Source organism: Lissotriton vulgaris, chromosome 6 (assembly GCF_964263255.1).
Source record: "Lissotriton vulgaris chromosome 6, aLisVul1.2, whole genome shotgun sequence".
NCBI classification, from domain to species: domain Eukaryota; kingdom Metazoa; phylum Chordata; class Amphibia; order Caudata; family Salamandridae; genus Lissotriton; species Lissotriton vulgaris.
Window position 1 is genome coordinate 224,762,017 of NC_141694.1, and position 16,285 is coordinate 224,778,301.

Sequence of the window (16,285 nt, forward strand, 5' to 3'; positions counted from 1 at the left end):
TAATTTTCCAATTTAGGAAACAGCTCCCTGACTTGCAAAAAATGAGATATGGTCATTGGAGTTAAATCATTAATATCTGTTTTGGAAAGTCAATTTCACAGATTTCAAGTAGATGTATTTTTTGAAAATGTTCAATCATCACCTGGAAAATACAAGTGCTCCTTAACACCCTCCTAAAATTATAAAAAATATAGCTGTGCAATATGCTATAAAGTGACTCCCCACTTATCAATGAGGTAAATGCGTATTTGAAAATGAACAACAGTGCAATGCAAATGTTTGTTATGCTCGCTTGCTGCTTTAATTGAACATAGTTAATTAACAGCCATAAAAGCAACCAAGTGGCTCTTGGGTGCAATGAAATGGATGACATGTAAGAATGTCTCTATTTATAATGTAGCTAAAGTATGTTTAATAATTAGGATTTGGTTTTTTTTCTGTACTTTAGGATCCCAAAAGTATTTCCCCTTTCCATTTTCAGGGATTGCAGGGTATATTGTATCAAATATCAGTTGCTTGAATCATTGAAATATCCCAGATCAGATGCACATTAAAGCTCACAATGCTCCAATCAATCTGTTAAGTTCTCCCTTTAATTTCTGCTACTTTTTGACTTGGCTAAGAAGGCAGTGTGGTACAAATACGTGCATCAAGTATAAATTATAAGTCCAACAATGTGCACACTTTTTACACTCTTTGATGGCACTGCTCAAAAGCGACTGGCTCTTTAAAGCAGGGAAGGAGAAACTTGAGATATTGGAGTCAAATGGATGGTAAATTTTTTTAGGACTTGTCCAAGATCTGTGTTTTGTCACTGTACAAGCATTCTGAATGCAACCATTATTCTAAACAGCAGGCACTGACTGAAGCACAATATTAATTTGGAGTCCTCTTGTGTATTATTATTTCTCAATCACTGGTTTCATGCTGAAGAAGGCATTTCAATGATAATTTTCCCGGTGTTTTTATTTTCTTCCATACGATTGTGCGCATCCCCAATTTCGTGTAGAGGATACATGCTGTCCACGACTGTTTGAAGCTGCAGTTGACTGTTTGGGGAGAAGTAGGGCAGGGCTTCCTTCGTAAACGCCGCCACCAGTTCCTCTTTGTACTACAGCACATAGACACAAACATGGACAAGCACAGGTAACATTAGTAAATACATGTAGGACACATCACAGAAGTTTGCAATGACAGCTCTTTCTTTTTGCTCTTAAGAACAAACAGGTGCAAAGCCATCAGTTATTTCACTGCTTTCTGCCCTGAGTGAGTACTTACAGTCTCACCTCTCCCCATTTAAAGTCTGTGAACTATTTGTATTATGACTCCCCTCCCCCTTGTCCATAAAGTAATGCATCTACCTGTTGGTTCACCATTCTACGGAGCAGCCTTTTGCACTCCTTCACAGTATCATGCCTGTCATTCTGCCAACTCTTTTCATCTAACTTTGAACTCTATACTCTTAAATCAGATCTTATTCATCCATATAATTGACATTCTCTCCAAACAACCCACGCCACACTTTTAAAATTACCATCCTCATCGTTCTTAGGCAGTATTATTACATCTGCTCGCTTCTAAAGAGCTGCTCTCTGCCTTTTCTCTTTATTCTTCAGTCTACTGCCCTTACCCCTGCACAGCTATCTTTTTCTCCCTTGTGTTTTCTCACTTCCAGTTCTGTACCTACCGCTTTTATCTTTCCCTTCAATGTATACAATTTGTTAAATGGAGCATGTACAAATGGATGCCTGCCCGCATTAAGACATATAAAGAAGAATTCTATTTGGAGGGAAGAAACATAATTGTGTACAAAAAACTACTGGAAAAACAAAGGATGGACTGTCCGTGCATTTTCTTAAAGGGCACAGGGAGCAGGGAGGGCATTTAAAGAAGTGAGCTTTCATTTTCTTTCAAAACTGGAGGAGTGAGGTGTAGTGCCTTGTGGGTTAGCAATAATGGAACCCTTTTGGCTCCTGATGAACTCCGTAGAACTGTGACGAAAGTGTTAGAGCGGAATGCAATAAAGGCTCGGTTAGATTGTTGCAGAATAAAGTTGTGTAATACTAGACTCCGTGTGTGACGTAGTCATTGACAGGTACTGAGGCTGGGGAGGACGCTAAATAAAGGAGACCGTATTTTGGCTCCTTTATTGCTGCACAACTATGTTGAAGCCCTGATTTCCAAAGATAAGTTACACATGTTAAGTTTACACTTTGTGAATACAACTCCAAGTGTAAACTTACTATAAAAGTTCATGTGACATGTCTCCACCCCAAGAGTAATGCAGTTGGCTTACTCATGTGTGGGTGGGTGACATCCCTCTTTAAACTCCTCCGTGACCCTCCATAAACTCCTCCTTAATCCCATCCCCTTTAGTAGTAGGTCTGCTCCTTTTCCTACCCTCTCATCTGTATCCCTCATACAAATGTATAATTACATGTGCAGAGACTACCCAGTTGGGGGGAAGACCTCTGCACTCATAATATAAACAAAACATACACTTTATAGTATGTTTTGTAGTATTATAAAATGCACTACAACGAGCAGTTTGTGAATCAGGCACAATGTTTTCAGGACATTTTCTGAGGTAGGAAAGGTATTCTTTGCACTCCTCGCATCATCCTGACTTTTGCCCTAGATTGTGCCTGCAGGTCAATTAGATTTCAAACATCATCTCACCTTATTGTCCCATCCCTCACATGGTATCCTGTCTACTCTTTATTCGCCTGCCAAACTGCCACCTGCCTACAGTGCCATCTTGCCTTCTACCTGCCCAGAGCCTTCATCAGCATCCCCGTTGTTGCTCATGTCTGGCTTGCCACTACCTGCTCCTATTTAACAGCCTTGTCTGTCTTGTACCCTTTACACAACTCTCATCTTTATTTATTTAAACATTTGTAAAGCGCTACAAAGGCCTTGCTCATATCCTAAAACCTTTTCTTTCCTTTCATCACCAGCTACTATATACAAAATCTGCACAGACCAACCCCTAACAAATCCTCTATCCCTACATGCTTTTGATTTAGTTGATAGCGTTCACTATCTCCCCCTTCTGCAGCTGGTTCTCAGAAGTCTGATTTGCATATGGCTGGTTCCAAACTGGGATGGCGTGGTGAGCAAACAAATGATGGATTAAACCCAGATTAGTGACTGGGGAATGGATGTTTGCATTGTTCAGCATTCCGTCCATCATCTGCTCTTTTTGCATAACAGCTACTCCACTCTCTGCCCGAAAGCCATAGCACTCACACAGCTTTTCATTCTCTCTAATAAAAGACATATCCTCCTCTCATTCTCTCTCCTCTCGACCACTAACTAATAGCAGCGTATTGAGCCTCATATCCTGTTACTCCACTCATGTCTTCCTCTCTGTTCCCCGTCTCCATACAATATCCCTCCCCTAGCTTCCACCATTCATTCTTCTCTTTTCCTGCCTACACATGATCACCTCTACATGCTTCCCATACAGTAGTATTTCTATCGCTTTTCATTGTGGTACCATATACTTTGAAAAATTCGCCTACCTTATTGATGTTACTGGTATACAAGTTGAACGGAAATTATGTGCATCCTGAAGACATTAACAAGCCCCAGGCAGGGAAAATGTGTCCCATTTAACAGCATGAGTCATAGGCATTATTGATTTCAAAATGATAATGATTCTTTCCAAGTATACTTTTCCTCAATCATCACATCTGTCAGGAGGCGGGGCTGGAGTACTGGCAACTGCTTAGTGTGGCTCATGCATTTGGAGGCGGTACTCCAAGTCCACCTCCGCTAGGTACCTTTTAGTGAACGAAAGGCCTGCTGTGCCACCCCCTTTTGTACCGCTTTTGGCTGCCATAAGTGTGGCAGGGTATGCTCAGACGTGAGTCCCTTGCTCACTTTGCCACTGGATTCAAGCAAGCCTGGCTGTGGACGGCTGGAATGCCAGAAACCGGTCCTCGGAAGCTTTTTTCCGGTCCAGGGAAGGCATGGCTTGGCAGTTCGGGCTGGACTGTTCCCATGAGGCACAGGGTCAGACTGATTTGCATATAGCCATGTCTGAACTGGGGTGGCAGAGTGGGCTAAAGAACGGGGATGGATCAAACCCAGATTTTTTGACTGGTTGTGAGTGTTTGATTGATTTAGATGCTCCGTCCATTACCACCCCCTTTTGTACCCTGCTCATAGAGTGCCAGCATTGTCTAGACTGAGGCTGCACAAGCAGAGAGAACTCACTGAACAGCAGTATGCTAGTAATGAGTCAAGATTCTCAGCAAGTAATTCACTCCTGTTTGTTCTACAGAGATGATGGCCATGTTGGATTATCAGTATACCTACCCTTGTTGTTTACAGTGTGCCTTAAGAAAAGGCAATAGTGCTACAATGATGCTGCAGAAAGGGTCTATATGGATTCTGTATTTCCTTTCGAAGACTTATTGCTTCCCAAAGGAATATTTTGTTGGTCAACTGGATTACAGAGAAGTATCCTGAAGGGCATAATGCTGATGAAAATGGATGAGAACAGACCTTGGACTATTCTCTGGATCAATTATCTCAACTATTAAGACTGTGGTTGAATATCCTGCTACATTTTCTAGTAAGCACATACCAATTTTTAAGATTAGGTAACACAAGCGTGTAAACAGTAATGTTATTCTGCAGTTCTACTGAAGCGAAGTAGAGACTAGAATTCATTTTTCTCGAATAAGTGTGCAGTTCACAAAGCGTGACACATAGTGAGAAATACTAGTGCACATATATATTTCGTACATTTATTTCTTGTATGCTTAGGTTCTAGAAATGATCAGTTCCATGTCTAAGTAGAAGAGAGTTGGTTGCACAGATATAGTGTTCAGGTACATCCATTGACAATGATAGTGACACTTTGCACTCTAAATAAGGAGTTACTTAAGATGTGCATTTGTCTTGTAGAAGTCCACAACATCCAGTAGGTCTCACTGAACCGCTTAAGTTATGGGGCAGAGAGATGGAGTCCTGTATCTCTGTCTTGTCTCCTACCCAGTCCCTTTCCCAGCTTCTGCCACTGGCCCTCATTTCCCTATTTAGATGGTCACTGTTGGGGATGGTAAGAGATGGAAAAGGGCCCAGCTCCAGATGGATCCTGCGCATAGGTTAGTGCAACCTAGCAAGATCCTATTCTATGATGATTAAGCAGAGCAGTACAGCAGCATTCAACAGTCTTGCTTCCAAATACAACAATATTTTATTTTTGAATCAATCAGCTGGTCACATATTTTTCTCTGAATTCGGCCCGATAAAGAATGATCTGCAACCACTTTGCTGATATAAGGTATTACTGTCATGAACTTACCTTGTGCGAGCGAGACCTCAACAGACTGCACAGCAGGTTTCCTCGTTTGCGAAGCATTTTCGACAATAGATCCCCCTTGATCTCACCGGTGCTCATCAGGCCATACAAAATCCAGCGCCCATCTGTATTCAAGCAGTCAACATTCTTCTCCCAGTTGGATCCTCCTACACAGTCTAATATAATATCAGCCCCGGCACCTGAAACAGACCATATCGAACCAAGATGAGCTGTAAGAAGTATCATCATTCATCCGCTTCTGAAACACTTGACATTTTAACAGGCATCCCATTTCATATTGTCTAAATTTACTTTATTTAAAAAATATATATTTTAATTGAATAATTACTCGGTAAACCGCAACTATGGTGAATTAATCAACTGTACAGTGTATACGTTAATCAGAGCTGACCATATCATGTACGTGAAGGTAACAATTGTCATGAGCAGATTCAACAAAGGCAATTTTCCTTCTCTACTCAATTCTAGCTATTTAATAGACTTGGTAAGTGTGCCAACTACCCCACGCCTTATCCCATTTCTTAGGCCAACCCCTGCTTTGGTAGAGTACTTGCTCTACTCGCTGGCACCGGTCCATTTCATTTCCAGAGTCTTCAATAAAGGGGGGTGCATCCCAACTTCCCAGACACAAGCTTTGTTGCGTTTAGTTAGCCCTGCTGCCACAACCAGCCATCAGGAGGTGCCATTTAGCAACTAGGGGAACTGCTAGCCCAGTGACTTGGAACATTATCTGCACTACTCCTGTCCAGTAGCATTGAATTTCTGGGCATTCCCATATTATGTGAAAAAAGGAGCCCACCTGCCCACAGCCCCTCAGAGATAGGGCAGAATCACTCCTCTCAATTTGATGTAGAAGCACTCTAGAGTAGTAAAATCTACGTCGTATCCGTAATTGGACTAAGCGAAGGTGGGCTCATATTGCCAGTTTTCTAGTACTCTGCACTGCCTCAACCCAGCCATGGTCTTCAATTATCTCGATATTCCATTCCCATGCTTCTCTCAAAGCCGTCAATGGGTCCGGAGAATTATTCACTAGTTTCTTGTATATCATGGAGATAGCCTTGTCCATCAAGGCGTCTAGTAGGAAATGATCCTCCAGCATTGCCGCCTCTGGCAGCTGCTCTCCCTCTAAAATATGCCATTGGAGGGCGTGTCCAAGCTGTGGGTGTCTTAAAAGTTCAGACTCTGCCAACTTATGTTCATGCTGCAGGACCTCAAAGGTCACCAAGGCCTGTCCTCTCCATACGTCACCCAAGTGCTCTACTCCAATCAGTGCCCTTCTGGAGAAGCTCTCCTGGCTTCAGACTTCCCGCAGGAGAGCGTTATCGCACAAAGGGTTTCTGTCCATTAGCTTACCCTCCCATCTCAGATATCTAGTAGCCTCGTGCCACACTCTCACCACTTTTTGAGTATGTGTTGGCAGAGCGCACTCTCGCACCCGCCTGTAGAGACCCGGCGGATACCCCTTGCTCCCCATAGCCTCCCTGTCCACTTGATATGCTGGCTCAGTTTGGTCTGCGGACACCCAGTCATGGACCGCCACTAATTGTGCAGCCAAATAGTATTTGAGTATATCAGGGACTGCCAGATCTCTATCATAGACACCTTTCTAAAATGTTCAAAGTGCTATGCACGAGCTGCCCCATCCTATAACAATAGCCGTACCTCATGGTCAACCTTTTCTGGAAAAGTATGGGGGGAATCATGCAGGAAGTGTTTTATAGAACTTAGTGCAGACAGTCATAATTTTCAGAGGGCTTCTCTACCCATCAAGGATAATGGGAGTCTCTGCCAATGCGCAACATCTCTATGGAGTAGGTCTAACTGTGTGAGCAGGTTTTTATTTAGAAATTCTCCAGGGTCTTGGGTGACATAGATGACAAGATATTTAAAACCACCCGAGCTGCGCATCTCAAGGGGAGCTTCAGGATTGCCCCGCGAGTGGAAATATTAAGAACTTGGCCCACTTGATATGGTACCCGTAATTGTCCTCCAAATTTTTTTAGAAAATTCTGTTGACCAAGAAGACGAGCTGCATGGCGTGGATAGAATATCGTCAGTGTATAGGGAAATCCGCTCTACCCAATCACCATTGGTGTGAATCCATCGATAAGGGGGTCTTATTAAAATTAGGCTGCTGAGGGTTCGAGCACCAATGCAAATATCATAGGAGATAGGGGACACCCCTGCCTCGTGCCCTTTTGCAGAGCGAAGACTTGGGACAATGCATGCGCTAGTGGGAACTGGTAAAGTTGTTTGATCCAGCCACAAAACTTGGGCCGGAAGCCCAGTTTGTCAAGTGCTGGGAAGAGATAAATCCACTTAATGCTGTCAAAGACCATTCTGGTGTCGAACGATAGGAGCACAGCCCACTCAGTATGTGGTGCTTTGATCATGTGCAACACCCCACAGAGACGCTGCAGGTTTAGCAGGGTTTCTCGATGTGGCATAAAGCCTGATTGGTCTAGATGGATCACTTTGGTGATTCCTCCCCCTCCCGCAGCCTGTTCGCCAGACCTTTGCCAAAGCTTCACCAGACCTTCGCCAAAGCTCCTCTCCTCTCTTGCAGTTTGGAATATATTTAGCATATGCTCTGCCACCTTATTGGCCATGCATTTGAATGATTCCACTGGCAGGCCGTTGGGCCCCACAGCTTTCCATGACTGCAGGTCCTGTATTGCCCTAGCTATTAACTCTACAGTAAAATCTTGCGCTAGGTTGCCCCTTTGAGCGTTGGGAGGGTTAGGTCTTTCAGAAGTTCAGTGCTGTCCTCCACAGATATGGTAGTCATGCAGGTGCATATCCCCTCATAGTATGTACGTAGGATCTCCAGGACCCAATTTTGCCCCTTATCTCTTTTTTCCAACCACGCTAACAATTTGTTAGCTTTATCACCTACACCAGTGGTTCCAAATCTGTGCGCCGCGGCACCCCGGTGCGCCATCAAAACTTGTCTGGGGCGCTGCGAATAGATGTGCACCAGTTTGGGAACCGCTGCGTCTGACGGTTTTCTGTGGTCAGTACTCATGCACCAGTTGTTTGATGTGAACGGACTGCTTGACGGCTTTCCCCTGCGGCACTAGATTGGGTTTCCTGTTTGTTGTTTGGAATACAGAGGGCATTGTTTTCACGCGGTTGTTGCAACACTTGGGGAGGTCTGGAGGTGGCAAGAACAAAGACAGATAAGTGCTGATGTTCGTCAACGTCGCAGGCCCAGACCTCTCTCAGCAGGCGCGGACAACGCTCGCCTCACGTTCTTCATGAATGTTTCGTGCATTTGCATTTGTGATTGTGTGTTTTTGGTGCCACTGGACTCTCTTGGATTCTGTTTTCCAGGTTCGGCTGCTGGACACAGATTTCTACTGTGCGCCTGGGGCTCTTGCAGTCTCCTGCAAGGGAGACGAAGCGGCAGCGAGTTGGTGTGACATCTTTTACGGGTCTCTCATGGCTGTGTCTCCACCTGGCCTCGGGCCATCGACGACCCGTGGGTGGACACCTCCACTCCGTGACATGTGCACGGAGGGGGGGGGGGGGGGGGGGGATTTGGAGAGGGGGACAGCAGCCGCAATGGTGCATGCCTCCACCTCGCGGCGTGGAGCTGGCATGCTGAGGGGGCAGGCAGAGGTGGAGAGGGCAGAGATCCTGGGAATGGACTTCCACTCCGAGGCATGGAGCTGGCACACTGGGGGGCAGTAGATTCTGGATGCCGACACACTGGAGGGGTGGCTCGTGGAAGGGGCTGAATGGGTATGAGTTGTGCACCTTTGCTCGGGGCTGCGGTGGTAGCGAAGAGCAATGGGAGGCCCGGGGTGCGAACATTCACCTCCAGTGCAGTGTTGGAATGCTGAAGAGTTGGGGTAGAGAGGGACAGCGGGCACAGAGTGGGCCACTCCTGCTGCTGCATTGAGGGAGTGCTGCCGGCACTGTGTGAGGAATGAAGTGTGCATGGGGCGGCAGTTCCAGCATAGTCACCTCCTTCCCTGGATGGACTGATGGGCCTTGAGGAGAGACAGAGTGCTGGGCAAGAGGTGGGGTCCCTCCGCACTGTGATAAAGAGGTGGGCCCATGGTGACTGCTGCTCCACGTGCCCTGCAGATGTTCTGCAGTGAGGCCAAGGGTGGATGCCTCATCTGTGAGAGGCTGTGGGAGCGCTGCTAGTACACAGTGTTCAGTGGGAACTGGAGGGAAGGGCCTGGAGCCTGCATCCATGGATGTGCACACTGCAGGCGCTTTGGGGGGTGTGGGCGGAAGGGACGCTGTATGGTTGTGATACCTTCACCAGCTTCATCCCAGCTGTTTGCGGGGAGAGGGATGGAGGTGCTCCTGGGGCCGGGCTTGCATCTCCCCACCCGTCAAGGAAAAGTGACGTAGTGGGGAGCCACAGCCTATGGCCAGTGGGTCAGGAGAGCCACGGGTAAAAAAAGTTTGGGAACCACTGACCTACACCATACAGGCGGTGCTGGGTCACCAATGCGTAAGCATTTGCCCTATCTTACTCCAGGTCCCGCAGCTCATGCTGCTTGAGGCGTAGTTGGTGGTGGAGTTAGAGGTCGACCCTCTCCCCAGCTAGGAGACAGGTCTTCAAAGAGTCAATGTCTCACTGAAGCACCTCACATTTTTTTCCATGTTCTTTCTTTTTCCCCCCAATCAGGGTCTGTACATGACTGTGGATGACAGCCTTAAAGGCTTCCCATAATATAAAAGCAGGTTTAACAGTTCCCTTGTTTTCCTGGGAGTAGTGGTTTGCCCTTTCCCTTAATTTATCTTTCAGGGATCTGTTCTTTAAGTGCAAAGGACAGATTCTAGGAGGGGCCACAGAGACCACCTCCACTGGGGAATGGTCCTAAATGACCCGCGCTTTTAGCACTGCATCCCAAAAGTTGCCACATGTATCTGCTGGGTAAAGATATGGTCTAGGCGGAAAAAACTACCTCGACCTGCTGATAAGTAAGTGAACTGTCTTATATTAGGGTTATGTTCACACCATAAATCCACCAGGCCCTTTGCTTCCTTAAAGGCCTTTAAGGCAATGGTTGTAAACTTATTTTCTCTGTCCATACTAGGATCTGCTACAGGATTCATTTCCACCCCTAACTCGAGGGTGGGGAACGTCATTGTGTGTAGTTTTAGTGGTTTATATAAAGAGCAGATGTTCAGCGTCTTAGGATCCTGAAATCAATTAGGTGCTTGCTGTGTACGGTGTTGTAGCAAACAGGGCATCTGTATTCAATCCACTGTGGGTAGATCTACTCTTTCCTGACACAAAAAAAGGCAGATTTCTTAGTTTACCTCCCTTGAAGGGGGAGCACATGGATACACAATCTGTAGAGCTCTTCCAAGGCCATCATAAACGTAGGCATGTATAGCTCTAGTCCTTGTGTATCAACCTTGATGATTTGTTGCAGGCTGCATGGCAAACAATGCCACTTCACAAAAACCTGTCTGTCATTCGAAGGAACAAGTCAAACAAGGATACATTTACGAGAAAAGCCCCCTTTTAACCCTCTTATCAGATTCAAGAGGGTGTGTGAGGATGTCACTGCTGACAGAGATATAAAATATGAAGAATTCTATGAGCAACAATCATGCTTCCACAACACCTTCACTCGGCTATTTCCACTCAAAGTGAGCCAGAGGCCCTCTGAGGAGCCCTTCCCTTTCTGTACGGTACCAGGGCCACAGTTCAACCATGCAAGAGGTGCTAGGAATGCAAAAAAAGGCACAATGCAAATAGTTAAGGGCTTAAAAAAGCTACTAAAAAGACGAAGGCAGGGCAAAAAAAACAGGAGTTTATTCATGCGAAAAATCTATTTTAAAGGCCATGTGGTATACAGAAAATGTATAAAAAACAAGTTAGCTATAGGTATGAAAAATGCATCTGCAATGGCGTAAGGGATGACCTATCCAGTGTGTGCTAAGAGGGTAAGGTAGATCACTTAACATTTTCTTGGTCTTTTTGGCACCGTCCATTTTCGCAAGAGTCTTGCTTTACACTTATAGAGCTGGCACCTGTTTGTAGGAAAGCTCTTGGAAATTATAGGGGGCTTGTATGGGTTAGGGAACAAAGCTGTCACATGAAAGTTACTCTTCGTTAGTTCGTTTAGTCACCCTGGAAAGTGTTGCTGCAGTCAATGGTGCAGGTGGTGTCCACCCACTAAGGAGCTCTAAACATTGAACATTTTAGTTTTCTTCTGCAATTCATTTAATTTGATTTCTCCATGGACTGATTCAAAACACAGCATCAGTATTATTGTAGTTGTGATCAAGAACACGTTATTTGTTACCAAAAGATAAATAGGGTCATTCAGAACCAGCTTGCTAAGTCCACCCATAATATTGTGACATGCCCACCTCTCTGATGAGGATCTCACTGCCTTCAGAGCATCTCCAGATGCGGTGGATGCACTGAAGTCACATGAGTGGCTTGTCTTTTGGCCTCACTGTGCATACTTTTTTGTTTTAGTGAAACAACTTCCCAAAGTAGAAGTGTGTTGCACTTAAACAAAAAAAATCAGTGCCCATGGCACAAAGGGAGCTTTCTTGTGGGCTGTTTGAGTTTTCACTGCTTGGGGCTGCCATGTCTCACATGAAGAACACACGCAGGAAAAACAAGTGATGGCCACCCCACTTTATATAGGATGGGGTGACAACCACTGCGATCTCGCCACCCACTGGAAAGCAGGCTGTCAAGTAAGTCAATTGTTTCTAGCCGCGGACCCAGCTGAACCTCTGCAGTCAAAAGCCCTCGAGGTACCCCCACATCTAAATCAGGCATGGAAACTATGAGTTTGGTGGGGCCCACCATATCTACGTATAAAACAAAATACTGAATTAAAGTTGCCCAGGGCTAATGCACCACGTTGCCAACTTGTTGCCCCCATTTGTTTTAACCTACAGGAATGCGGCAAAGGGCTTCCTGGCCACAACACAGCAACCAAGCACTGGTTCTCCAGGTCTATCACAGAGTTGCAAGTGGGCAACGTCATGGTAGACTTGGCTAATTCTACTCATGCTGAGCTAGTCAGGGATTATGTCGGTCCATTTATGGAAGTCATATTAGAAGCACTCTTTAGCACAGATAGCAATTGATGGTCTAGAGGATTGTTAACCAGAGAAAGACCACAGTTTGTTGCTTGGTGTTGGTAAAGTACAGAATCTGGCCATTGAATTGGTTCTCCAAATAGCCTAGAGTCAAACACAATCAGCCACTGGAAGGCTGAATTAAGTGTGGACATGGGAACTAGTTTCATAAATAATCCCCCTATATACTGTTTTTGCCCTTAATGGTTTCCTGGAGTGGAAACTGCACTTTTTCTCGGTATCTTGGCAAAGTGTAGCTGTGTTGTTCCTGTTAATGAATCCCCTTGAAAACAGGTTGTACCTCTTTATAAGTCAAATGTAATCTATTCAATTTGAGAGGCAGGCTGCAGAGTCTCAGTATTTTGAACAACTCAGTTGTACCTTTCACCATACTGCCAGGAGATTATCCTCTGGTATTCAACTAAAACACAGTGAGGCTCATTTCCACTATCAGTATGTGTGCCTTTCTTTTGACTGACCTGAGGCCAAATGAGAGGTCCCTGAAAGAGAAAAGCTTAAGGATGTACCATAACTGGCATCGCCCTACTCCTTACGAAATACTACAGACACTGCCAAATAATGAATACAGGCCTGTACATTTCACAACCTGAGCCTTCCTCCCCCGCTGGAACTCCTCACTCCCACTGGGGCCTAGACATGTTGCCTGGCCATAGGTCATGGGCCACCCTCTTTTGCCAGCTAAGGCTGTGCACAAATTACAAACGTGCATCGTCTCTAAATAACCCGGGGGCCAAAGTGGCTAATTTGTGTTTCTTAAAGCTGAAAATCCTGGCAATTAGGCTATCTTTCCTTAAGTCCCAGTGGTCAATGACCTTGATCAATGGCCTTATTTAGACTCTGCTGGGTATTGTAGCGACATATATCTTCAAGCACCAGTAAACCTTCAGCATTGTCATCAGCTGGTGTCGAGCGAACCAACTCGCTTGTATACAGAACATTTCAGACATGAGTACATTACATACGTACAGAACCTACATTGGTTTTCAATTTGCAGCACTGTCTTTTCTAAGGTCATGATTATCATGCACCAAACAATCTACTAGAACATTACTGATTTCCGGGACATGAAATTCAACCCACACATTCCAGGATAGCTTTTATGATGTACCCATCAAACCCTTTTCTCTCTGCCGAAAGCTAGAGCCATAACATATGGCCATGCGGCTTTTCCCGTCATCCCTAACAGATTTTCAAGCTATATTTCTTCCTTTTCTTCCATGGGCAATCCAATGCAGAATGGCAAAAAGTAAGGTAATATCGGAACAACTTCTCTAATAGCCCAGGTAATCCTGATTTTCCTGGCAATTGTTATTGGGTTTGCTGTTGCTACTTGAAACCCAACCTTTTCAAACCTAGCACTCGGAAAGACATCCCCTCATAAAAAGGCATAACAGGGCCCTATTCCACACATCTAGCTCATGGAAAACATTACACGAAGTTAGCCTGAATTAGGCACTCGGTGGAAAGCATAGGTGCCAATTCAGCAGTGCAAGCAGGGAAAAGACCCTAATCCAGCGAGCACTCCAAATCTCATGTATCAGATACCAAAGAATGACTTACTCATGTCTTGAAGCACTGATGCATTGCTACTCTCAATTATTAATCATCAGGGCTAATTAATTGACTATTTCTGTTCTCCTCATTAGTTTAGCTTTTCTGTTGCTACATCATTCTCAGAAGGACCATGATGCTTCTTTCCTCCACACAGGAGGGTCTTAAACGTGCCAACAGATTAGTCACTGCCATTCATTCTAATGCAGACCATGGCACACTACCATCACATTCATTCTTAGGAAGCCACATAGTTAAAGCCTTACAAATTCCTAAAGGTTCTCATCTTTTGCTTTGGTTTACCTCAGTCATTGCGGTTTTTAGAATAGGCTTAGTAGTTGCTGTTTCAATATTTGTAGATCTGTGAGTTTCAATTACTTGCCACTAACAATTTGCTTCTACTGATTTTGTTCTACAGCCAAAGGGTCAGTGTGGTGACAGATTAAATTATGCTCCAATATTCTCTCTGCTCAAGCTCAAAGAATCAGCCTATTTCACTGCCTATTTCACTGCTCTACAACGTATTGGTTCACCCTCCATATATCAACAGGCTCATCAGCTTAAAAACCAGCTGGGACTTTGCCATCAGTGTTCAGAACAGAGTAGTGTGATCCCCTTTGCCTACTAGGTGGTCCATCCGAACCATCAATGATTCAGGCGCTTCTCTGCTATTGTGGATTAGGAGGGAAACATTCTTGTAGTATTCAGGGGCGGCTCCACAGTTGGGAGCGGAGGGGAGTCGCATCACTTAAATGACCCTCAAAAATGAAAAGGAAAATGCTACTTACCAGTATGCATCTGTTCTTGGCATGTAGAGCTGCAGAGTCGTACACTTAGCAATAGATCGCCACCTGGTGTTGGGCTCGGATGATTGCAGGTTGTTGTCTTCTTGGAAGAAGTCTTTGTAGTCACGAGATAGGTAACTCCTCCCTTGGACAATACTGCGCATGGTCATCGACTCTATCCTCAGATTGTTTTCCGCCATGATGGGAAATGATGGCGTTAGTAGAAGTGAAGAGAAAGGATGTCTAAGTAAGATGAGTACTGGAACGGATGTAAGTGCCGGGGAGACGTGAGGGCGTGTACGACTCTGCAGCTCTACATGGCAAGAACAGATGCATACTGGTAAGTACCATTTTCCGTTCGAGGCATATGAGCTGCAGATCGTACACTTAGCATCGATTGTGCAGCAGTGTCTCCCCTAGCGGTGGTCGCTTGTATCCGTTGCAGCATACTGAAATAGTGTTCTAAGGACAGCTTGGCCTACTGCAGCTTGTTGCTTGGCTTGCACATCAACACAATAGTGTTTAGAGAAGGTGTGTATTGTAGACCATGTTGCTGCCTTGCATATGTCCTGTAGTGGTATATTTCCTAAGAAAGCCATAGAGGCTCCTAGTTTGCGAGTGGAGTGCGCTCTAGGAGGAACCGTTAGTGTACGTTTAGCTTTTTGATAGCATATTAGTATACACTTTACAATCCATCTGGCAATTCCTCCTTTAGAGATGGGATTGCCCTTGTGTGGGGGAGAGGAAGATACAAATAGTTGTTTTGTCTTTCTGAAGGATTTAGTCCTGTCTGTGTAGTATAACAGAGCTCTTCTAACATCTAAGGTGTGTAAAGCCCTTTCTGCAACAGAGTCCGGTTTTTGAAAAAAACACTGGTAGCTCTACTGATTGGTTAAGGTGAAAAGGAGTAATAACTTTTGGCAGGAATTTAGGATTGGGCCTAAGAACCACTTTGTTAGGATGTATCTGAAAAAATGGTTCTTGTATTGTGAATGCTTGTATTTCACTAACTCTTCTGAGAGAGGTGATGGCAACAAGGAAAGCAGTTTTCCATGTTAGGAATTGCAATTCACACTTGTGTAAAGGCTCGAAAGGGGGTCCCATAAGTCTTGTAAGGACCACGTTTAGGTTCCATACTGAAGCAGGCGGTAACCTAGGTGGGATTATTCATTTTAATCCTTCCATAAATGCTTTGATTGCAGGTACTCTAAAGAGAGGTAGATGTTGCCTATTCTGTAAATAGGCCACAATTGCTGCCAGATGCAGGCGTATGGAAGAATAAGCCAAATTGGACCTTTGTAGGTGAAGAAGGTAGCAAATAATATTTTGGATGGAAACATCAAGTGGATCAATGTGATTATTGTTACAATATATTGCAAATCTTTTCCACTTAGCGGCATAACATGCTCTGGTAGTGGGTCTCCTAGCTTCTTTATTTATGTTCATTCAGTCTGGTGGTATGTTTAAGTAACCAAACTCTAAGACTTCAGGAGCCAGATCGCCAAATTCAGTT

General features: G+C 44.8%; 1 protein-coding gene across 2 annotated transcripts in view; it reads right to left on the reverse strand.

Annotated features, from left to right (window-relative positions):
* Window positions 1-276: 276 nt before the first annotated feature.
* TP53I3 (tumor protein p53 inducible protein 3) overlaps window positions 277-16,285 on the reverse strand; it is a 121,982-nt gene continuing 105,973 nt past the window's right edge. For both annotated transcript variants that reach the window (XM_086926269.1, XM_086926270.1), the window contains 2 exons: window positions 5,318-5,514; window positions 277-1,111 (listed from right to left, as the gene is read on the reverse strand). In XM_086926269.1, coding sequence (XP_086782395.1) covers window positions 923-1,111; window positions 5,318-5,514 — 386 coding nt within the window. In that variant the 3' untranslated portion in view covers window positions 277-922. The remainder of the gene's footprint in view (window positions 1,112-5,317; window positions 5,515-16,285) is intronic.